The 25,226-nt window shown below is 45.8% G+C and overlaps 1 protein-coding gene and 1 non-coding gene across 2 annotated transcripts in view; one reads left to right on the forward strand and one right to left on the reverse strand.

Annotated features, from left to right (window-relative positions):
• Positions 1-25,226, forward strand: part of TCHP (trichoplein keratin filament binding) — a 343,197-nt gene that overhangs the window by 121,871 nt on the left and 196,100 nt on the right. The window contains exon 4 of the mRNA XM_086943123.1: positions 1,670-1,726. Coding sequence (XP_086799249.1) covers positions 1,670-1,726 — 57 coding nt within the window. The remainder of the gene's footprint in view (positions 1-1,669; positions 1,727-25,226) is intronic.
• Positions 21,247-21,353, reverse strand: LOC147679539 (U6 spliceosomal RNA). The gene has a single exon (XR_015301163.1). It is a non-coding gene; the product is annotated as a U6 spliceosomal RNA (small nuclear RNA).

Raw genomic sequence — 25,226 nt, forward strand, 5'->3', positions numbered from 1 at the left:
CGGAAGTACTTATCATTGGTACTGACTCCCTTTTGTGATACCCCCACTTCCTCTCCTCCTCTATAAGTGCCATGCCTTGCAGTGCCTATAAGGTAGAAAACCTTTGTTTCACCTTCTGTAAAAACTTCTCATTCCCAAACTAGAAAAGTATGGTTGCTTCCTGTTTCTTTGAAATCTGTTTGCACAAAAATAGATTTGCTTTTCTTCCTCTGACATTCCGTTCTTTGGTTGACATGTCAACTTATCCTTGTAAACCCGGTACCTGAGATGTTCATCCTATACCATCTACAAACTGCAGCAGTAGCAGCATTTGTCAGTCCTATTTATATGGCTTGTGTGTACCTCAGAAGCTTGTCAATTGTTTTCTAGGACATCACTTTAAGAATCCAGTGTTGCTCATGAGGCATTTTACTGATTCAACCCTGCTTTTGTTTAAGGCTCCTTCTTACCCTCTCTCCACACTAGATATCTTTGATCAAAAGCTACATTTTAATGAAAAATGAAAGTCCTTTGCATTTTAAACAAAATCACTTTGGAGGCTACTCTATTTCTGTACTGTCTCACTGAGTCGAACGCCCTCGTGCTTCTTATTATCATATCTCCAGCCACCTCACCTTCAGGAAATCTCTCAGAACCTACCATGTCTACCAATCCTTTAAATGTAGACACCTGGGGCCAATAAAATGGAAAAAGAAGAAAACTGCAGTTAAGTTGCACTGGATTAGCAGCCTGTGATCAAGGATATTGAAATCCGAAACGTGTTAGGCAAGAATGCTCGTTCCAGAAATTTCAGCTGTCTGTCTTCTTCCCAGGTTCAACAAGAGTGCGACTTCGTCTGTCCTGGACAAATATATATATATATATATATATATATACATACATACATACATACATACATACATACATACATACATACATATATATATATATATATATATATATATATATATATATATATATATATATATATATATATATATAAGATCCAACTTGCCTCCCATGCGCTGCAGCGCAGACAAATACGCGGACACCAGATGTAGACGGACAGACTTGAATTTCAGATGGTGATTTATTTCATATTCGTGCAAAAAGTGCAAGCCTCATCAGACGCGTTTCGGGCACTGGCTGTGCCCTTGCTCACTGACATATATATACATGTGAACAAGGGCTTTTGAAGCCCGAAACGCGTAGTGCCCTCTTGCTACCGACTATAACGCAATAGCGCATCTGCTGGTCCGTCTCCTCTGTTCCTGCGCCGACTTCACCTCTGGTCTGACTCGGAAGTGGTGTGTGGAGTTTTCGTGTATATATATATATATATATATATATATATATATATATATATATATATATATATATATATATATATATATATATATAATCACAAGGAGAATGTCCGTGCTCCACATGTAACCAAGAAAACCCACATACATCACTGTAGTAGTACTTTCCTGAATGTACTGGTAATTTGGTTCTGCTTATGTAGCTAGAAACTGAGTTACTTTGATTTTTTTGCCCATGGAAATGAGCAAAGAAAAGTGGCAACACAGAAGAATGTCGTCTTCCTTGTTTATTTTGCTAAATATCAAAGTGCATTTATATTTTCAGCTACATGGAGAGTGAGATGTAATACATTTGATTAAATAAACACATTTGATTGAATTTTTAGGTTGCTGAAGATCTTTTGTATGAACATTGGAAAGACAACAATGCTAAACTACGAGAGGTGAGTATGAGCATGGCTATTTCTCCCTATTTTTACCCTGCCTATGAACATCATTCACTGTGTACACCAATGTTATCTTGACTAGATATTTTGGTGCTCTTTCAAGTCAATGCTACCAAAATGCTGGAACTTAATAAGCTTTTTAATGGAAAAAAATATAAGGTTGGGTATTTGTAAACAGTTGATTTGCGAAAGCACCAAAGAAAACATGTTAGATTATGGCATGCATGATGATTTATCAAGTTGGCCTTTCACAGTTGTCTGAAAGCTAGAAACAAGACAGATTTTTTTTCTTCTGATAATAAAATTTATTGGGGATATAAAACAGCAAAAAAGAATTCATTGGTTGCAGCTCATAAATCAACATATACAGCGGAATTGAATCAATGACATATAGGCAGGGTCAGTCCATTCCAGTCCCACATCAGTAACAGCAGAGCATAAGATATTCAGTACAACAAGAATTATGGCGGGATCATGTTGAACAATTTCCCCCATATTTTATGGAACAATTCTGGGGATCCTCGGTATTCGAACAGGGCCTCCTCCTGGGTGCCGCACCAGTCCACCCCACTCCTCCACCACTTCACAGTAGGTGCAGCGGCACGCAAACCGAACATCGCTATGTCCCTTTTGGCCACAGCCACTGCCGTCCCCAATAGGCGCTTGTCCATCCTGGAACCGTGCAGGCCATCCAAGATCCCCAGCAGCATCCGCAGCGGGTCGTGGGGACCTCCCATCCGAGGGCTTGTGTGAGCTCCCGCTCCACCCCCTTCCAGAACCTCTCCAGCACCGGGCAGAGCCACACCATGTGGTAAAAATCAGCTGGGGATGAGCCGCATTTCGGGTTGTCTGGGGAGGGTCGTAAGCGGGCACGGAAGATTCGCTCTGGGGTGAGGTAAACCGCTTGTAGGTAGTATATCTGCACCAGGCGTAGCCTGGAGGACGTGGTTAGGGTTCTAGGGGCCATAAGGCCGTCTCTCCAATCTGCCTCTTCTAGGGGGCCCACCCAACCCTCCCATCGAGCGTGCAGCTTATCTAAGGACGCAGGGCCATTATTCACTAGGGAGCGATAAATGCGGGACACTCCTTCCTTGCCCAGGTTCCCCATCATCACCTGGGCCTCTAGCGGACGGAACTCTGGGAGGGAAACTGGTGAGGAGAGATGTGCATGGATGGCATGGTGCAGCTGCAGATATCGAAAGTGTTGGGCGTGGTGAAGGGCATGGCGCTACTGTAGGTCTGCAAAGGCACGGATATGGTCCCCCACCCAGACGTCTCCAAGGACCGAGATGCCAATTAGATCCCATCAGCGGAATCCGTTCAGGGACGAAACCTCCCAAAGCCAGGTGCCATGCCAAAGCGGCGTCTGACGAGTGAATTTACGGTCCCACCCCGCATGGCGCAGGGCGGCGCGCCAGCCCAGGAGGAGCGTTCTAGTGATTGGCGCCATGGTCTGTGGCACCGGGCATCCATATAGGAACGCCTGGATCTGCGGAAAGGCCGTAGTCTCAAGCTCCACGCGGAACGCTGTGTCAGACCAGCCGCCGGCGTACCAGTCGTGGATGACTATCAGTTTAGTGGCAAGGTAGTAGAGATAAAGGTGGGTCACCCCTAGGCCCCCATCGAAGGGGATGATGCGGCTGTGCGCCAGGGACATCCACGGCCGTCCGCCACCCCAGAGAAATCGGGACAGGGTCCCATCAAGCTTGTGGAACCAGGTGCGGGAGAGGAGGATAGAGATGTTTTGATGAAGATGTAGAGGAAGCGGGGGAGGACCATCATTTTCAAAAGAGCGCTTCTTCCTAGGGGGTTGAGGGGGAGGGTTCGCCATTTTTTGAGATCTGCCTTCACCCGGGCCACCAGGGGCGTGATGTTCAACGCCCACTCAAGTTCCGGCAGGAGGGCCACCCATAGCCCAAGGTATTTAACCGAGTGGTGTCTGAGGGGAATAGACGACTGCCAGTCATAGCACTCCCTGGAGGGATGCAACGGGACCAGTATGGATTTGGCCGCGTTAAGCCTGAGCCCGGAAACCCTTTCGAAGTCAGCAAGGATTCGCAGGCACCTGGGGCCCGAACCCGCTGGGTCTGCCAGGTATAGGAGCACGTCGTCAGCGTAGAGGGCTATTTTGTCTACGTGGCTCTCCTTCCAGGTCCATCCCTGGATGTGAACCTCTTGGTCTTCAGGGTCGACCTGACGCCAGCGAGAACAGCCACAGAGGAATGTTTGCAGTGTACCAACCACTGCCTGGCTGCGGAGTTCCTGTGGGAGTGAGACAGAGGCAAAGACCTAGAGTGTCATCCCCTACTCTGCACACGAAGGCAAGTACAAACGCCCAGACAACAACGAGATAAAGTACTGTTAGGCGGTTCAATGCATTACCAAAGTAAAGATTGCACATCCAGGAAATGAACAATAATGTAAAGTCAACGATCCAGGCGGAACCCCTCTCAGCCGACAATGCTGAGCGAACCGTAGGGACCAACCGTCCTCTGCAAGAACCCCTGTCCTGGTAGCTCACCAACGGAGGACACCGTGCAAAACAGCGGCCGAAAATGCCGCTCGAGTTCCACTTGCTGCGGCAGGGTATGAGTTTATGCTGCGGGGTTACTGCACCAGCGGTTAACGGCACGGCTTTGAACCCCTAAGCACTTCTTTGGGGCTTGCATGTTTTGGAGAGCTTCCCAAGGCCCCAGTCGATGATTCCTGTTCCCCCTTATGAGGCAGCTGGCAAGCACTCAAGCCAAACGAGGCAGGGCGGACGAACGCCGCTACGCTGTCTGTGGAACGTTCCTAAAGGCTCTGAAGAACTTACTGTGAAGAAAGGGAGACAAACGCCAGCCTCGCGTTTCCCCCGGGGTATGCTAACTGCAGCCAGCGTCCGGCAATATCCGACGCTGCTACTGACAGGTGGCTGCGATATATGGCGTGAACGGCCTGCGCATGTGTCGCGCACGGCTTGCTGGGCATTGTAGTTCCTGTGGCGCGGCGGAGACGTCATGCCTGTGCCGCGCGCCGCCGCTCGTAGGTTGCAGGCTCGGAAGGCGGCTGCCATGAACGCCGTTCGGTGTCTTCTTATGTCCGGCCATATTACCAGGTACCTTGGGGGTCTTGGGGAGCGGTCCTGACACTGGACGAGGGGGTCCTGCCGGATGAGTTTTGCCAGGGGCTCCATCGCTAGCGCAAACAGGAGTGGGGAGAGGGGGCATCCCTGGCCCTTGCTCTGCAGATCGGAAAGGCCTCGGAGAGCGTCCCATTGACACGCACCCGGGCCCTAGGGTTGGCATAGAGGACCCTGATGAGGCGGCGAAACAACGGGCCGAAGCCCATCGCCTCCAGCACATCTTGCAGATAGTCCCAGCTCACCGCGTCAAAGGCCTTCTCGAAGTCGAGAAAGAGGAGGCCAGGTATGGGGACACGCGGGCACGGTGGGCCAAATCCAGGTGAAGGCGGTGGATGCAGACAGATTTCTTAATCTTGTTCTTAAGAAGCAACAGGGAATTTTAGAAAGGGAAATCATTGTATGTAAATGCTAAGAGACATAACAAGCCCCCCAGTTCTTTCTCCCACTGCTCTACCAACTTAAGATGACTCTAGTGAAAAATGGTGATTCTCATAATGTAGTGTCTAGCGAATTTAGATTTTGCTAAATATGCGGAGGCTATCATTATGCATTAAGCTCTCTAACCCAGCTGTCTACAGAACTTAAAATAACATAACTACACATAAAGATCCAACATATAAGCTAATGCTATTCCGGAATACTCCTCTTTGTAAGATGCTGAATTCCCAAATTCAATTTCAGAACTTCCACTCCTTCTATCCATGCTCTCTCCTCCGCATGTCATATATGTCACTCTTGTTGCCGGCCTGTTAAACAGAAAAAATACAATAGTGCACATTCTAAATCTGTTAAGAACACCTTGGAATTCTAAACGTAAACACTTTTGCTAAACAGTGTAACTTCTTGGATTTACAAAATATTGTCATGAACTATTTAACCTCCTTTTTTTAAACACTTCCAAATAGGATGTGGAGGGTGCAATAATGTCAATCTCCGCATCTTTAATACAAATCTAGGTTCCCTAGAACCTATATAATGACAATTACCATTTTATAACTAGACCAGAGGCTACCATTTTGCACGTTAAAAGCTTTTCAACGCTATACTAGCAACACACCACAGGTCTCAAATTAAAACTTGCAAATACACCTTCGTTTGATGAACCAGTTGCTCTCCGAATCTTCTGCAGTCCAACACCGACCAGAAAACTTTAGTTGCCATTCCTTATTCACAGAACGTGCCCTGAATAAAGACTAATCAATGCCAGCTTCCTACATTACTGCTTTCTCCCATCATAGAAATACTAAGAGTAGAAGACGCTTTAACCATTCTGAAACAACCAGCTGCTCTTCTCCAGCTTTCCTGAGTTTGACTCCTACTCCTCCAGATAATTCACTAAGCAACGCTTTGGGTATTTTTCGAAAATGGAATCAAAAACTGAATTTGACATTGGCTCGATTTAATGCCTGATGGAGGGAGTTTTGTCCCTTAACCTGACAGAAAACGTTGTCTGTCACGCTGAGACCACTCCGCCCACCAGATTTATAAATGACCCCCCAGCTGGCAGTAATTTATTAAGGCATAGGCAGGAACCACCTTTACAGCGATTCCTTTCAATTCGTTTTACTGTTTGCTACAGGGCTGCGTCAGAAGGATGCATCCCTATTGCAAACAGTATTCTTTTCAACAAAAAAAATCCAGAGGCTTCTCCCATGGCTGGGAGAGGATTATAATGTTCTTACTGTTCCTTATCGCCAGGTTTCTCATGGTAGTAAGGACAGTAAAAACAAATGACTATATATCAGCTCATTTGAATTGGGCGGGTGGACAAGTAGCAATTTCTCTAATGGCCCTAAATCCCCAGGACTGTCAAAGGGGATTAATTACGACATAGACAGAGTAGCAAAGCTGGACTGGCCATGCGGGACATCAGGCGTTTCCCCCATGGAGGCTGGAAGGGTGAGGGCCGCTTTTGTTACAGGGGGGTAGGTTTTGTAGCAGTGCAGCAGTTTTAAAAGCACTGCAGAGTTCCTTGTATATCCAACAGTTATCAAGCAACAATGAAAGTACCAAGATAACTCTGGTGATTAATGTACCTAATTCTGCTAAAAAGGGTTTGTTTGGGTAGAAATAAATTCGTGTTAGTATAGTCAATCCTAACCAATGTGTTCCTTTCTAAATCGTGAGTCTGTACTTCTCCAGACCAAGCACTCTTAAGAAAACGCCTACCAGTATATATGACATGTGAATCCTACACCTTTTAGTCTCCTTATTTGCAAACGTATGATTCATTGTCTCTGAACGTGTGTGTGTGATGTAAAATGCTCTGACACCCTACACTGGTATGAGATGCAATGTAATACAAAGTAAATACATGTGAAGAGAAGGGCTATCGGAAAGGAGAGGCACTGTTGGATGCTGATAGTGAGGGAATCATTGAAGAGCCCCAATAAAGATTGCCATATCCTGGTGCACTGTAAGGTCAACATTTACTATTCTTTTAAAATTAATACAATTGAATATGTAATGAAAAATGTGTAGTAGAATGCACCACTTTTGCAATTTCCCCCCGAAATATCTTTTGGGGGAGAACCCTTGTAGTGGTCTGGCTCGCTCACTGCCCTTGCTTGTTATGCACCATATGGGGCTGTCTGACAAAATTTACCAGGGCTAGTTTAGGTTCCCAATCTGGAGAAGTCTCTGCTTTGATTAACCCTATGATCCGCCTGCATGATCCGCCTGCCTGTAAATGCGGCAGGCTGACCACTATATTAAGGGGTTGGGGGAGGGAACTCCATTGCTGTTATGACAGAGTTCCCTCTTTGCCAGCATATAAATCAGACCATAGTTTGTGTTCAATTCCAAATCTCGAAATGCACACCACCTGATAAGTAACAACAACTAACTGTAGAGCCTTCACATCGGAAACCTTTTTGTTATGTTATGTTATGTTATTTATATTTTTATAGCGCGCAGCTGCCCCAGCAAAGGGGCGTCCTGGCGCTTTGACAGACGCTATAACATAACACACAATAAAAGAAAAGAAATTAACTAGACACCAGAAACAGGAAAGTTTTAATCGCTACAAGACACAATAACATTGTCCACTTCCCCTCAGTTCCCTTAGCCCTAAGAACCAATTTGAAGGTCAAGCCTAGAATGGTCGGAACACTGAACCAAGTTACCATATAATAATATAGTCTTTGGCAAAAATCTCAGAAGAATTCCCTTCAACTAGATCGCCAGAATATTTTCAGAGTCTGTCAAGTGCCTTTACAGTGTCCCGACCCCTTTCCACGCATCAATGAACACATGCATTACTAGCACTCCTGCATCTATGTTTAGGATATGGAGCAAATGACTCCTTAACCCTTTCGATGCTCATGACGAGCTCAGCTCGTCATGATGCACAGTTGAGCTGTGCTGATGACGAGCTGAGCTCGTCATGAATCCAGGAGAATGGCAATTTCCAGCACAGGAGGGGAAAACACCTAGCAGCCAAGGTGTTAAGTAATTGTGCAGTCTTGTCTGAAATTCCTCTGAGAGACTCAAATTGCCTGATATTCTCCAGGCAAGAAGGTTGAGTATTGCCGTCATAACCAACTGATGCTCCTCTCGTTCTCATCCTTCTAACAGTCCCCCATAACTGGATTAACAAAGGGTTCCTCTATGGCTAGCTCCCTAAAACTATATTTGGGACCCCCAGAAAAGGGTCATAAAAACTAACTGACTTTTCCGCCTCTCTAAATCATCCTAAATGGGGAAAAAGGCATAACCATTCATCCCCCTCCTGTCTTGCTGGAAGGCATCCACTGCTGCAGCCTTTGGATCTAGTCGCCAACTGTAATAAAGTCGCACCTGTTGTGTCCTCTACAGGCAAATAAATCCACATCCAGATGGCCCAATCCCTGCTAGATTTGCCTGAAAACTACTGGATTCAGCTTCTAATCGCTGGAATGCCTCGTGATGCAAATTCCAATCTGCCACACAGTTCTCCACACTTGGAAGATACTCTGCTCTAAGATCTTGTGCTGCAAACATAATTCCCTGAACTGTAATGTCAGCTACGCCAATCCCTTTGTATGACCACCACACAGGCCGTTTAAATAGTTCACAGCCATAACATTGTCCATCCTCCATTATAAAGAAGGACCTTCTTTTGAAACCTTTAGCGAAAACAAGCCTACCTTCAACTTTTAACAGTTTATATGCTGCTGCATCTCCAGCAAAGCTCAGCATCCCCCTGTCTCCACGCCCCCAACCTGGCAACTCATCTGAATGAACTCTCCTTTGATTCCAGGGCATAATCCATGACATACCAAATATTGCTCGACCATTCCAAGCCTTCAGATTCTCAAACCACCAAAGTATTTCTTCCTTAGCTTTCTGTGTCAAACGACTCTTGTCCCATACCTTGCTTAGACCTCGTCTCAAACCTTCCATTTTCACTCTCTGCAAGGCCCTGTGATTTAAGGGACATGGTAAGATAAGTTGTGTAGAAGAGGACAACAGACCAATTACCCTTGCTGAAGCTCTCAAAGATTACATTTTTTTAGGTACCTCAAGTTTTGAGGTATCTCAAGCTTCGTGTTGAATCATCTTGACCTTTTTTGAAGGAAAATTTAGCAACCCCCTGGTCATGTCCACCTGGAAGCTAAAAAATTCGGACTCTTTGCTCAGTACCAAAACTGATTTTTCCAAATTGACAAAAAAAACAACAATTTCTGCAACAAACTCTGACCCATAATCAAATGCCACTGAATCTCCTCTGAATCCCGAAGCATAAGAATGTGTTTCAGGTAAGTGATCAACCAGACTCCTTGTTCCCTCATGTAAGCCACGCCTCAGAGCAAAACCTTTGTGAAACACGCTGGGAAAGATATCTGCCTGAATGTTAGGCAAATAAAGAGTTAAAAATTACTCCTTCACCTGATTTGGAGATAACCTTGACTCCCTTAATCAATGGCAATTGTAAAATAGGCATCCTTCTAGTCTAACATCACTAACCTATACCTTCTGGAAGGATATCCCCCAACCTTCCATCTTCAAACGTGTGTATACTAAGGGGGAATATAGGTTCTGCAAATTTATCATAGGACTACATCCTTTGTCTTTTTTCTTGACTAAACAGAAAGTAATATCAAACTGTTTCCTGTGTTCCTCTAATTTCCTTTATTGCACCTTTTTGTAACATTTACCTAAGCTCTAGGTCCACTACATGTATTTCTTCTACTGACCGTACTAGGGAACCTGGTTCTTTATTTCATTTTGGATACTCTGTAAACTCTATTATGAAACCTCTTACGGTCCTCCAGACCAAAGGATTGTTAGTCATTTCTCCCCATTTATTTGCAAAACTATTCAATCTTCCTCCCATCTTTTTTTATGAAGAATTGATACATGTCTAAAAACTCACTTTGGGAAATGACGTTGCCTGTGTTCTTTGTCTGGAGTTTCTACCCATACTGCTTATCCTCTCAAAGGGAAGAACCCTGTTACAGACCGGAAGCCTCTGAAGTTTCCTCTCCCTTGATAATGATACCTTGTAAAACCACTGCCAGAAAAAAGCCTCATTAACCAGCCCCATAGAAAAATATTGCCTCTTCCAAAGGTCTTAATCATTGAGTTTTGTGCTTTCTCTAACACTGTAGAAGTCGAGCCATATTTTCCTATACTCTTTACTATGCCTTCACTAAAGAGTAACCCACTCACTGGTATTTGAACCATTCTTCTTCCTAGCTAAATACCTGAATTTTAGACTGATGTTCATCAAAATAGCCCTCCTACATTCAATGATAAAGTCAGCACGGGCACTAGCTAAAGCACCTTGCTGGATCCATCATCTTAACAGATTTATATCCACCTTGAAGCCTTCAAGAGGTGCCTCCTAAACAGTATCAAATATTTGTGCAAAAGGCATCAGAAAATCAAGGAAACGTGTTTTAATACTGTTTGAATGAGTGCTTTCTAGGGTCTGTCTCCATCTTAAATATGAAGGTAATCATTTCAGGATCCAGGCTTGGGGTTGTGCCAACCATTTAATCAATAACAGGTTGAGAACACTCTGCCCACATTACACTGCTAACTATCAAGTGGTGTATAATTCCAATCTTCGATGTACTGGCCTATGTAGTTAGTCCGTTAGCCGTCAGCTGATACTTCTTTGAACCCTTATCGCTAAAGTACTGAGAATTAACTACCCTTTGGGATCCTTCAAGTTTCTTTTTTAAGTAGCTTGAGAGTTAACACCTCAATACCAGACTCTTTCTGTTGAACATCTGCTTCATGTAAATCCAGGATCTATTCATGATCCTTTGGGCACGTCAGTTAATTTCATTTGATCAAACTCTTCCCCTTTATTCAGGAATGTTCTCTTGTGAGTCTAGGCTCAGCTTAGTCACCATATTTTCATCCAAATTGTGCCTTTTTAAGGCATTTCCACTAATGTTTCTTCCATTACCTCCTCTTCATAGCATACTATTGACCAGCATTCCTCATCAACTTGCATTTCTCTATTCCTTTTAGCAAACATCTTGCCTACCACATATCTAATTGAGTCTGTCATATTCTTATTTATAAGCCTCTTGATAATTTCTTCTTGAACCTTTGCAGAATCCACCCTGCTCATTCCCTCATGCCTAACATAATGATAGTTAAAAATGGTGGGTTTTCACCACAAATAGTTAAACATAGGGATTTTTCACCACATATTTTTGTAAACCTATCATTTATCAGAACAGCTTATATTGACTGATTGGCAGATTTGAGTTATGTGTAATATGTACCAATGGATTTTCTCTGAATCCAGAATGGCTGCTCACTCAACCATAGAGTTTTAATCTACATGTAATGTAATGTAATGTAATGTAATGTAAAGGACACTTTTATAGCGCTCCTGTCACTCCAAGGAGTATCTTGGCGCTCACCCAACCCAGATGGAGGGGTTGGAGGGAAAAGAGATGACTTACACTTTGCACTACACATTACACCAGCGCCCTGCAGGCAACCTCAGTTAAAGAAAAGACCCAGGTTTTTAATGCTTTCCTGAATTGAGTTTCTTGGGACAATGATCGTAAAGAGGGCGGGAGCTTATTCCAGGCCTTGGCGCCCAGTACAAAAAGGGATTTGCCACCTTTTGTTGCCAGCTTGAATCAAGGGATTGTGAGCAGATTCTGACTGGCAGACCTCAAACAGCGTGTCGGGTGATATCTTTTGAACCCATTACACAGGTATTTTGGTCCTTGCTGTTGAAATGCCCTGAAGGTGATTATAAGAATCTTAAAAAGAATCCTTTTACCAATTGGTAGCCAATGGAGCGCATTGAGTGCTGCTGAGGCTGAAGACCTACGGGGCCAACGTAATACAAGGCGGGCCGCTGCATGTTGGACCATTTGTAACCTATGGAGTACAGCTTTATTAGCTCCAGCATATAAGCCATTACAGTAATCCAACCTGGAATTTATTAGGGCCACTGCGACCGTTTTTCTGGCCGGCAACGGGAGAAGATCAAAAAACCTCCTCAAAGCCTTTATAATCTGGAAGCACGTCCCAGCTACGGCCACCGCTTGATGTTTGAAAGACAGTTGATCGTCGAACTTTATACCCAAGTTACGAGCAGATGTAATTGTGTTGGGGGGGCTTCTGCATCAGCAGGCCAACACATTTTTGGGGAAAACAGATTATGATTGCCAAATGGCAAGATTTCTGTCTTTCCAGCATTACATTTTAAATGATTGTCAGTCATCCATTTAAACGTTGCTTCTAGACACTCCTTAAGATCTTCCTCGGCACCAGGCCGTTCCCTGTCCAACACCAGGATGATCCGGGTGTCGTCAGCATATGATATTGTGCTGATCTGAAATGATACGATCAGTTTCACTAGGGGTACCATGCACAGATTAAAAAGTACAGGACTTAGACTCGAGCCCTGAGGGACCCCGGAGCTGACGACCTTTGCTTCAGACTGGTATTGACCCAACACTGTGACTTGGCGTCTATTGCTGAGGAAGTTCCTGAGCCATGCCAAGGCCTGCCCTCCTACTCCTGCGGCAGCCAACCCGTCCACTAAGATGTTATGTGAGACCGTATCAAAGGCTGCCGACAGGTCAAGTAGGATTAGGACAGCCTTCTTTCCCTGGTCCATGGCCGTTCGTAAGGTCTCTGCTGTAAATAGCAGGGCCGACTCGGTAGAGTGTTTTGACCGAAACCCTGACTGGTTGGGGTGTAGAATGTTGTTCTTCTCCAAAAAGCTCGTCAGTTGACTATTGACGAACTTTTCCACCAGTTTGAACAGCACCGGAAGCAGGGAGATAGGACGCAGGTTGGAAAGGGTGGTAGGGTCAGCTAATGCCTTTTTCTGGAGAGGCTTGACAGCTGCAAGCTTCCAGTCATTAGGAATGTCTGCCGTAGCTAATGATGAATTAATAATCCTATTGATAATAGAATTAACCACCTCTACTAAGGTCTGTAGGACTAAAGGGGGACAAGGCCAGAATAGCCTTGGAGGTCTCTTCAAGGGAGACTGGGACAAATTCCTCCAGCGGGCAGGGGTCCTCACCTCCTCTGTCTGTTCAGGAACTACGGACATAGCGGGTACTGAAGGGAAAGTCTTCACGATGTCAAGGATCTTATTGTCAAAATAATCAGATATCGCATTGCAGAGATTTTGAGACGGAGGAATCTCCTGCGAAAGGGCTGATGGGTTCATAAAATCCTTTACTATCTTGAAGATTTCTTTTTGTCCCTGGCCCGTCGTGGAGATGGCCTGTAGGTAATGGGCTTTCTTGGCTAACTTTATTCCAGCATGATACTTCCGTCTTGCTGATCTATAGGCGTTACGGGCGGTAGCATCGTAGTTTCTACGCCACCTCCGTTCCAAAACTCTTACTTCTCCCAGTTCCAATTTCAAGGCCAATGAGAACCATGGGGCACTCTTTTTGGTCTTAATGGCCCTTGAATTATTATTGCTGGTTGATCTCAACGAGGCACCCGCTCTGGCAATCCAGTCGCAAAAGTTCTGATTGTCAGCAGAAGTATGACCTGATAGAACCGGTATACTGACTTTTAACTTTTCTACAACATCAGGTCTGCTGGATAATTCTTTCCAGTTAGGAGTGTATTTTTCCTCAGGACTTTTAGTACTTTTTATAGAGGTGACTATAGGTTTAGGATTTTGTGCAATATGAAAAGGAACAAAGAAATGATCGGTCCAAGTCTGAGGGCTGGGGGGCTTAACTCTCAGGCTAGTGGATTTAGAGCAGATACAGTCCAATAAATGTCCTGCTAGATGTTTGGGTTCGCGATTCAGGAGAGTAAGTCCAAGCACGTCAATGATATCCATAAAGCAACCAACTCCTGGTTCCTTAAGGGAGTCTAAGTGCAGGTTTAAGTCGCCCAGTACTGTAAAATGGGAGAATCTAAGCGCTAACTCGCTCAGTACATGCTTCTGATACCTAACTGTTAGGAGTATCTCACGCTATCAGTTGCATATCTGCATGAAACAGCTCTTAATTTTCGCGCTTTTGTGAGACTTCATCTTCCAGCCGAAGCTCCAGCTGATCTGGAGCACCACAATTGCACATTGTTTGGCATCAAAATGGCTAACTAGTGACTTACTGTTCTGGGCAAGCTCTACTCAAGCCATACCAGTGGTATTGAACCAAATGTACAGAGTGCTCCCTATAAAAAGCAACAGATCTGCCATCCATATTGTTTCAAACCCCTTAATTCTATAATATAGTAATACTTAACTGCTCCTTAAAAGGTTTACCATTAAGAACCCCTTAACAGCCTACAACCTTCATGCATCCCTAATTTGATTTGCATTTAACCAATACATTTTTGTTAAAAAGCATGTGTTTTTATTATTGATTGAGCACATTCTGAGTCCTGTGTTGGATCTTGAAGTGTAATTGCGTTCTTTTAAGTTTTGCATAGAGAATATATTAAAGAATATAATTGATAATGGTAGCTTCTGGTCTTGTAAGAATATCACAGCTAGACAATGCTTCCCCAGCAGTCTGCTTTATCTATTGGAGAAAAAAAGTATTTATTTGGGTATTTCATTCAGAGTAAACCTATCTAGGGGAACCTTGGATTGCTGAACGAGCAATAGGGAACTTTTAAACTATGTTAGGAGAATGAGTGATGATTCAAGGTAGTTTACACATGTATGGTTGGGATGGGATGTAGGTTCAGGGTGTGAGGGAATTTCTAGTGCTGGGGCAGAGGACCTTGGAAAGTACTCCTTGATGATCTATTAAATTGAAAATTTATTGGGCAACTTACAATAAAGTTCTGGAATTTCCAACAAATGTGAATTTGCTGATAATTGATGAATTTGTGCTGTCTTCCCAAGCAGCTTATGAAGTTAGAAAAATCTCTGAAGCGCTCACATTGACAATTCTGAGTAACTCAACAATGATTCTAACAACATATCAAAGTAGAAGTCTAATATATTTACAAGAAATCCATTTATTATATCAAAAATACTTGTGTCCCACATAGTTAAAAAAAAATATGCTTAACATTACATTGTCAATTTATTAATTCACATTTTTAGAGACTAGGATTTGATTCTCTTGTAATCCATCATTGAGCAAAACCGCAGTCAACACTCATTTCACAGGTAAATTTTCTCCAATGATCTTACTTTGAACATCTTTAATTTTATGAAATATGGTTTATAATATCTGAATAGTACACAGACGCCCGGTGGAGTCATAGAGATTTAACTCTTAACAGACCAGTCACATAGTCTGTTGAACATTAGTCCCTTGAGTAGAATGAATAATTAGTGTCCATGTTAAGGCAACAAATGCTTGTACGGCAAGCATTCAAGCACAGTTCCTCCTGACAATCCCTCAGTCACTCAATAATGCAAGCAATAGTGAGAACGCCTGAGCTGTGCAGGCATTATTCTGGTTTTTGCAACCATTTGGAACTTCTGCAACGGGAATAGAAAGATCGAGTATTATTTTATTTTCACCCTTAAATGCATATGGGAGCACAACAGGACATGTAAGACCAAAAAATGAGCCTCTACCATACTGCAATAACAAAGTGCCACCTTGAAGCAGAATAGTGATACAACCTTTTTAATACAACCATAAGTTCTTTTGATAAATGTGCCCATATTTAGGTAGAGCCCTTCACTGACCATCTGAAGAAACAGGGACCAGATTGGTGCTCTCCAGCAAGCCAGGGTGCATTGAAGTCACCTTCCCGTTTCCAATCCCCCCGTGTCTTGTAGTGCCATATGAAGAATGACATTATGTGCATCATGCTTCACCTTTCTGGCCCAAATGAATTCAACAAATCGAGTAGCTGCTGCGTACATGGTTGTGGAAATCCCCGGCACAGAGCAGAGAAATAAACTTCTACATAGATCAGATAGCAGCAGCTTGTTGCACAGGGTCTCCGCGTGAGGATCAAGACATTGCTTCCTGCAAAATTGTTTAGATATTTGGAGTGAGGTTGTATCTCCCACACCCCACAGGAATCCTTGTTGATCGCAATTGCAGTTTATGATAATTATACCTTTATGGCTGTGTTGAACTAAATCAGCCACTTGGGAGCCAATTAAGCTGCAGTTCACCATGGCTCATTAGATGGAGAGCACCTTTAAGCATATCAATTCTCATGAACAAAGCTGCTCTAGTATATGTCTGGCCCATGAACTATCTATCTCCATTGATTATGTACATAAATAATACATTTATGTTAAACCAGGACTCTGACACCCACTTACTTTCTCTTTTGAACACTTGTTTTCGACAGCAATCGACTTTCAGTTACCCCTTTTCTACCTCTTTCACTATTTTCATTCTAGTGATATTACCCTTCCCCTTTTTTATCGTACATTCTTGTGTGGTGTGATTTTCTGCCTCCCCCCTACCCAGAGGGCAGGTTCTAGTGCCTTACTAATGATCCATATTAACTACGTCTTAGTTATAAGCCTATACAGCAGTCTTATTCATAAACATACTGTCATAATGATTTGGTGTAACTAATAGAGTGGTTTCCCCCAGAGCAACATATATATAGATGGATAGATAGATACATTGATGCATAGATTCGTGGTTAGTGGATAGGTATGTGCGTGTGTGTATGATTTTATATATATATATATATATTTATATGTATATATATATTTCGCCACAATGTCTCCACACGAGAAACCGGAGGCTGCGCACTCAGGCTCAATATATTTAATTTAGTTTATTCCAACTCCAGAAATCAGAATGCTAACACACGCGTTCTGGCCACCTGGCCTTCGTCAGTGTTAGTTGACCCACAAAACAGAGCCTTTAAATAACAGATTGTTTAATTCATTGAGAAAATAATTCATGAAGACAAAAAAGGACTTTCAGAAAATAGAGATCGCTTCTCTGTGCCATCTTTGCCAGGCTGGCGTAATAGTCTTATGTTGTAATAAACAGCGATTTGCAACTTTACAAATGTGTCTGAAACCTCATGGTTAACACATTGATTTGAAATCTTAGCATATTGCTTTCCACAATTGAAAACTATACAAATCCTCATCGGCCCATATATTTCATGTTTCATTACAGGGCACTGTTATAAAGTAATTTAAGAACAGTAATCCAAATTCATCCAAAGCAAAATGATGTCCTGCAATTCAAAATTGAGCCCGTAATAGGTAAACCCGCTATCAGTGACACGTAAATTACCTAGGCACTGTCCATGGCGCAATTCATTGATCACAATTTATCCAATATACAACTTCGGAGATTTTATCGAGTGTAACCCCTCAAGATGGGCAAACAAATCTTAAGAGTTCTGTTATTATCACAACCCAGAATCAGTAAGCCAACTCTATTCAAATCATATCTTGCGATCAAACATTTATTTTTCAACTTTCAAAACAAGCGGGTGAGATTTACAAAATAAACAGATAATTACATTTTCATTTTCAATGATCTGACAGTCTTACATTCCCTAATAACTCTCCCATGATTGCCCGTGTGTGCTCCAGTATCCTCTTTTTGGCAGGAGGGATTGTACTTCCAATATACTGGAGACCACACGGGCACACCAAACAATACACCAAAAAACTAGTTTTGCAATTCATTAGTTTGCATGTTTTGTTTTCCTACCAGAGATTGAATATTCCTTCACTTTCACACTATTCTTATATACCTTGCAAGAAGTGCAAGGACAAAATCCTACTGCTGGTGTTTTGGGCACTGTCTTAACGAAATGAGTGCATGCTAACATGTCTTTTAATGATTTACTTTTCCGATATGTGATTTCGGGCCTGTTAGGTAACAGATTACCGATAACACTGTCTGTCTATAGGACCTTCCAGTTCATTTCAACTAACTCTCAGATTTTTCTAGATTCGGCTGAGAAGCCTAAGATTAATCTCACAGCTTCTGTATCATTAACAATCTCAGACTCTTCAGTCGTTTCGTGCCTTAATAGCATTGGTCTCTAGGTGGATTGTACCCTCATTGCCATATCATGTAATGCCCCGGTTACTTACCGGTAATCTTCATTATTCCGAGTATAGTCTTCCTCGCCACATGACTTACATAGTGAGCTTCAGCTCCACACCAGAACCCTCCAAAGCAAAAAGTTAGCCTCCCATCCCTTCCCAAGATGGCCGACCCATTACCACCTGACCTCTATAAGAGGCGGGCCGGCCCAATCCATCAGCCTGAAACCACCAAGCACAAACATGAAGCCGATAGCCAGACAGGGAGGGAGGGATGGGAACTCATGTGGCGAGGAAGACTATACTCGGAGTAATGAAGATTACCAGTAAGTAACCGGGGCATTATCTCTTCGTTAGTCTTCCTCGCCACATGACTTACATAGTGAGCACATACCAAAGCCAAGCGGCTTCATGGAAACTCACAAGAAACCAACAGACCAGAAGGGGATGCCCACGAAAGAGGTCAAACCCAACAGACAAGTACGAGCGGAAGGACCACCCCGGAGAGAGGCAACCACGAGTAGGAGAACCAACCCGGGACCAAAGACACCGGGAAGGCCAAAAAACAAAACCGGACCCCAGAGACACCAAGAGTCACCAGGAAAACCGCCCCAACCGAAGGAAGGCAGAGAAAGGCACGGGCCGGAACGCACGGAGCCAAAAAAAGGCAACAGCAACCAGGGCCAGAACAGAATGAGCAGGCCCGAACAACACACCAGGGCCGGCCAACAGGCAGCACAAAGTGAGAGGGGAGCAAAAGTCCAAGAGAGGAACCGAACGAACAGAGGACAACCCTACCACAGCGACCCAACAAAAAATCAACAGTGGAAAGAGGCAACCAGTTCGTCCAACACAGCAATACCGCAAGGGCGACCACAACCCGCGAGAGAGCCGAACTAGAAAGATCGGAAAGCGGCACCAGAGCCAACCAACAGACAGGCAAGAGCCGGAAGAATGGAAAAGGGTGCCGAAAAGAAAAAGAAGGGGAACAACCCCCGCCACACAAAGGACCCCTGGAAGGGACCGCGACTCCAAGGAGAGAACCCAGGCATGCACCAGGTAAAACGAACCCAGGAAGGAGCCGGATTCGACACCGAAGAGACCCGGAGGAGAACCAACCGGGCAAAGGCGAAAAACTGAAAACCCACAGGCACCAAGAAGAAGAAGAGGCAGAAAGTTGCCAACCGGCCAGGTACGGGAACACCCTGCACAGGGACCAAGCAACCGGCCCAGGAAGAAACACAAGAAGGGAGCGAGCCGCCGAAGAGAGCACCCAGGCGGGCAAACAGACAGCCAGCCCACAACCAGGCCCAGCCCAGCAAGACAAAGAAGAACCGACAGGCACAGGAGAGCGGCAGCAACACACCAAAGGCGCGAAGAACAGAAGGGCAGCGTGAAGATGAGCCCGAGCCATGACAAAATATCAAGGGAGCCACCAGAGCCAACAGGACCCGGGACCCCAAAACCAGTGGAAAGAAACGAGGACACACCCACACCGGAAGCGCAGGGCCCCGCCAGGAAATCCCAAAGCACCCCTGGAAACAAAAACAGCCAGCAGGCAAAGGGACCCCAGGAAGCGCAAAACCGGGAGCCCAAACGAGAAGGCAGAAGAGCCAAAAACCGGAGATCCAAAGGAAGCAGACAGGGCCAGACGGACCCAGGAGACTCCCGAACCAGGTACAAAAGAGGCCCGACCGACAAACCACAGAAGGAGAGGTGACGAGAACATGAGCACCCAGGATCAGAAAGGCCGCAGCCAAAAATGACCCAGGCAAGGACCGCATCAAAGCGCCAAAGACAAAAAGGGGCGAACCCCGCACACACCCCGGAGCACGAAGCAGGGGAAAAACTCACCACAGGGACCAACAAGCCCCAGCAAGGCAAGGGAAAAAAACCCAGAGAAGCCAAGGAACGGCAAAATAGAAGCCAGATGGGAAAAACGACCACAGGGAAACCCACCGACACAGCACAGACCGGGAACCCAAGAACGGCCAGAGGAAGGTACCACCAACACACGGGCAGGAGGAACCCAGCTCACCCAGGAGACGGAGCGGGAACAGCCGGGGGAAAAAAGAACCAAGGAAAAGGCCAGAGGCACCGAGACCAACAGGAAGGGGAGGATCTGCAAAGGACAGACAGGGGCGAGAAAACCCTGCCAGTCCACAAGACCCAAACCACGACCAGAGGAAGGCCCCACCAAGGCAGACAACTCCAACCGGAAAACCCACGAACAGGACCCTGAGAGAAAGTAACAGCAAAACCGCCAAAGCGACCCCGCAACAAAGAGGCAGGCGTCAAAACCCCGGACTGACCAGGCAGGCACCACTCAAAGGAAGCAGAGCCACCAAAGGGCCAAAGCCCCAAGGGCACCGAAAGCCCGGAAGAGAAGTATCGCAACAAAGACCCGACCCCCAGGGGGCAAGGAGAAGCACGGAGACAGCAGGAAGCAGACAGGAAAAAAGAGCAAGAGCCACACGCCGAGACAGGGGGGAGCGGCAAAGCTGCGGAGCCCGACAAGACAAGGAGAGCCCTCCAGCAGCAGAAACAGTCAGCCAGAAAGCACTGACGCAGCCCAGAGACGGACGGGCAGACCCCAACAGCAGGAAGCCCATAAGAGACAAGCCGTAGCCCACAGCCCCCGGAAAACCCCGGAGGACGGACAACAAGGAACCAACCGGGACCGACCCCACACAAAAAACAGCGGGGACAGGAGTCCACAGGACAAAAGGACCACAGGTCCAAAGCCCGGAAGGCAAGACAGCAAAGCACGAAGCAGAGGCCCCACAACCCAACGCCACAGGCGCCGAATAACAAGCAATCCATAAATGCACCACACAAGGACACACTTTGAACAACGGCAGGGACCGAACCCCGGCCTGAGAACGGCGGGTACCACTCAAGGCACAAGACATACCACCGAGCCAGAGCACCATGGACCCAAGCCAAACCAAGGAACCCTGCGAAAAGGCAGAGAGAGCAACCCAATGGGAGACGCTATTCATGGAACGCCACATGAATACGCGTGCCATCCCAGCGCCGGGACCATGCAAATCCTCACAGTATATAACCAATACCAGGAAATGTGCCGCTGAAGCGAGCACAGAGGAAACACGGAACGCACAACAAATATGCGTGTAAACCACTGGCAAACTGGCAACCCCAGAGCCCCCAGGAGGCAGCCGAAGCGAACACGCCCCAAGAGCACCCGCCGAGTATGCGAACCACACACGAGGAAGAGGGCGCAAGGGGAGCCTGGCAGAGGAGCAGGTGAAAACACTGTCCGAAAATCAAACGCCAGGGGACATGGGCACAGCACAAGCGGGACCCGAACCCAGGCCATTGCATCAGCAAAGCGCTGAAAAACAGACTAACAGTGCAACCAAATCCAAAGGGACACACAACATCGACCTCAGAAGGAAGAAAGGCAGAGAGAACCTGCCATGAGCAGAGCCCGTGACCAGGAGGCCGAATACAGGCCCCTACAGAGGAAGCAGTAGACAACTGAGCCACCAGCACACAGCCCCAACAGCATGCGAAAAGCACCCCCCAAAGGAGCCCTCGCAGGCAGAAAAAGAAGAGCGAACAAACACCGGGAAGGCCCAATGCTGCGCCACGAACAGTGAGACAGCAGGAGCGGCAAAGAACCAACTTGAGGAAGAGCAGCCACCACAACCGCCAGGACACAGCGCCACACCCAGGCAAACAACCAGGGAACCAACGCAACCAAAGGAGGAAGCAGAGGACCCTCCATGACAGAGCACCCACAGAGCGGAGCACAAGCAGGAGGTGAACACCCAGCACACGCGATACCAGAGGAAAAAAACACACAAGGCCATACACAACGCGACACGAAGCAGGCCACAGGAAGATGCGAGGCGGCCACCCAACCAGGACCCCAGGAGTAGTGCCACATCCAACAAAGGAAACCGCAAGGCACACACATACCACAAGCAGCAAACGGAGCCCAGAAAAAGCGACAGCAGAGCGTAAACCCTCGGCAACTCCGAGAAAAAAACGAGTCAGTAACCCCAACCAGCGGGTCTCAGAATGGAGTGGTGAGCCAGATATGAGACGGACAAGCACGCCCCCACCAGACACAGAAGACACGCAGTGCCAATGATGCGAGAGGGAGTACACAGAACCACCACATGGAGGCCGGGAAGGAAGACGCACTCAGCAAAGCACCGCAGCCGCACATAGCCACGGAGGTGGACACGCCCCCTCGGAGGCAGAGCCAGAAAACGCGAGGACAAGCGGCACCCCGCCCCCCAGAAGCCCGGACCGCCCAGCGCGGGAAATCCACGGGAAGAAGCGAGCCGCACCGGAAAGGTAAACGGCAAGTACAAGGAACAGCCCCGCAGCCGCCCGCCAGCCCCAACGGACCGAGAGCGCAGGGAGCACCATCAAAAAATGAACACAACCCGAAGGAAGCGCACACAGAAACGGTGAGTGTACCAGGGGTCCGCAATTGCAATGGGGGCGCAGCCGCATCATGTAGGACAAACCGCCGGGCACCCAGCACAACCCCGCCAAAAGCCACTCACACACAGGGGCCATGGGATACACCGGAGGGGCCAAAAAGCAAGCAAGCAAGCAAGTACTGAAACACATGCCGTGACACCACGCGCAGCAGAGTGTCAGACATCGCTCAGCAAAATAAAGAGTAAGCAACAGACATACCCCTTTCCAAACCAAGCCACCCGAACAGGGACTTGAACCCTGGGCCCCCAGTTCAAAAACCCGACGCTCAACCGACTGAGCCAACCAGGCACTTGAGCCACAGCACCGCGGAGTTAAGACAAAAGCCATAACAGATACAGTGCGAGGTGCGGGGCAAATGGGAGCAGAACAACAGAGTCCCAGACCACACCGCCCGCCCCCCCTATTGACCCTTGACTCGCTAAGGCAGAGCCTAACCAGCCCCAAAAGAGACCGGGGGAAGGAAGGGGAGAGGTCCAAAAAGCCCCAGAGTCCGCTAGCGCAGGACCACCAACCAAGGACCCACGTGCCCGCAACAGCAGGAACCACTTACCTGAAGACGCATCTGGAGAGTAATGACGCACAGAACAAAAAAAACAGGCTGATGGGTTGGGCCGGCCCGCCTCTTATAGAGGTCAGGTGGTAATGGGTCGGCCATCTTGGGAAGGGATGGGAGGCTAACTTTTTGCTTTGGAGGGTTCTGGTGTGGAGCTGAAGCTCACTATGTAAGTCATGTGGCGAGGAAGACTAACAAGGAGGTAATAAACGATTCTGATATCCCCTCTTTCTAAACCTGCTCAAGGATTCACATGCAGTTTTGGTGTAATCTTCCGGGAGTGTGAAGTTTCGTTTTAAACGCAACTACTCGCCAAAGGGAATACTGTGAATCAGAATTCCAGGGTGCTGACTTTTAAAGTGCAAACCCGTATTGCCTGCTGTAGGCTTTCTATACAGTTTTGTGCATACCTTGCCTTCTTCAACCAACACTGAGAGATCCAAAAAGGGTACTTCTACTTTACTGATGTAACTAGGAAACTTGAGATTGAATGTGTTATTATCATTCAGGATTCTGATATATATCACTACGAATGTGTCATTCACTATTCTGAGTTTTTGTGAGAGCTCTTTGAGATTGTGGATGCCATGTTACCTTGCTCTGCAGCTGGTCACTAAGCGACCAAGCACAGTAACAGGTTGTCAAGTGTTCTCTTTTAGTAGCAGCTTCCTATCCACTCACACCTAGCTGTATGTTGCCATGCTGTCCTTACCAGGCAATTAGTGTATTTAGACACAAAGATTCCATAACCCTGTCAACTATGATATAGGGACGGCCCATCTACTCACACGGGAGCCAGCGGCCAAGTCACATGGCGGATACAATACCAAGGTGTATGAGGAAGGTTTTATATAGCTCGGTAGGTCTGAGACCAAATAAAAACTAGGATTCTCAATAATGCATTATAATGTTTGGTGTTTGGACCTTTCTTTCTTTGATTTTATTTGCCGTATAATCATGACTAATCTAATCCATATTTTCTAAGTTGGGATACAAAAAAATCCTCTTACATAATTGTCCTTATGTGTGGACTGATGAGGGGAGGCGGTCCAAAATGGGCTAGTAAAATCTTACTTGAATTACCTCCAAATGGAGGGTGTGGGCATGCAATACCTGTGGCACATTTTTCCATGATCTTGCTGGGCTACAGGGAGTGTTTGTAGTGCTAGAAAGTGGTGCATGGTTCCAAAGCATTTGGGAAGCACTTAGTTGCTTATTTTATGAGGTATTGTGGAATTCGGAATCATATCAGAAATTTAGTTTTTTATACTTTTTTTTAATTGTTTGACTACATTGATTGGTTCTTGATTAAGTAAACTTTAAAGTTTTAGGTAATTGATTGTGGCCTGTATTGCCTTGCCACATTTCTTGTTATGATTTTGAGCTTTGAACGTGTGCATTCTGCACTCCATGTGCAAGAAAGAACTAGGGGGTCGTTTTTTAGTGTAAACATACACAGCGTATCCTCGTTTTTAGTGCCCCTTTACGTGTCTTGGCCAACGACCATAGTCTGGAGATACTCGTAAATGTGCAGAAGGGTATATCAATTGTTCAGCATCTCTCGCGCTCTCTTGATAATCTTAGTTGATATTTTCATATTGCTGTACATGTTGATGTGATTTATAATAGTTTGCGAAGTTCAGATGTAGTCTTAACTGCAAAACCGTGGATGTAACTATCTTTTATTCCCCATGTTAAGGATGTATGTGGTTATAATACTTCCTCCTCATTTCTGAGTTCCCAACTCTTTCAAATTTGTTAGCGAAGACATTTGGGTCCAGATTGGGGGAGGGGGTGATGGGGCAGCGTTGCTCTCCTTGCAATTTTATTTGCCCTGGACATTTTTGCAGATTGTTTAAAAATATCATTGGTTTTCACAGGAGAATTAACTTGTAAAGGTAATAGGTCACTCTTTTGAAAGTGCTGTTCAGTTTCACGT

Source organism: Lissotriton vulgaris, chromosome 11 (genome assembly GCF_964263255.1).
Source record: "Lissotriton vulgaris chromosome 11, aLisVul1.2, whole genome shotgun sequence".
NCBI lineage: Eukaryota > Metazoa > Chordata > Amphibia > Caudata > Salamandridae > Lissotriton > Lissotriton vulgaris.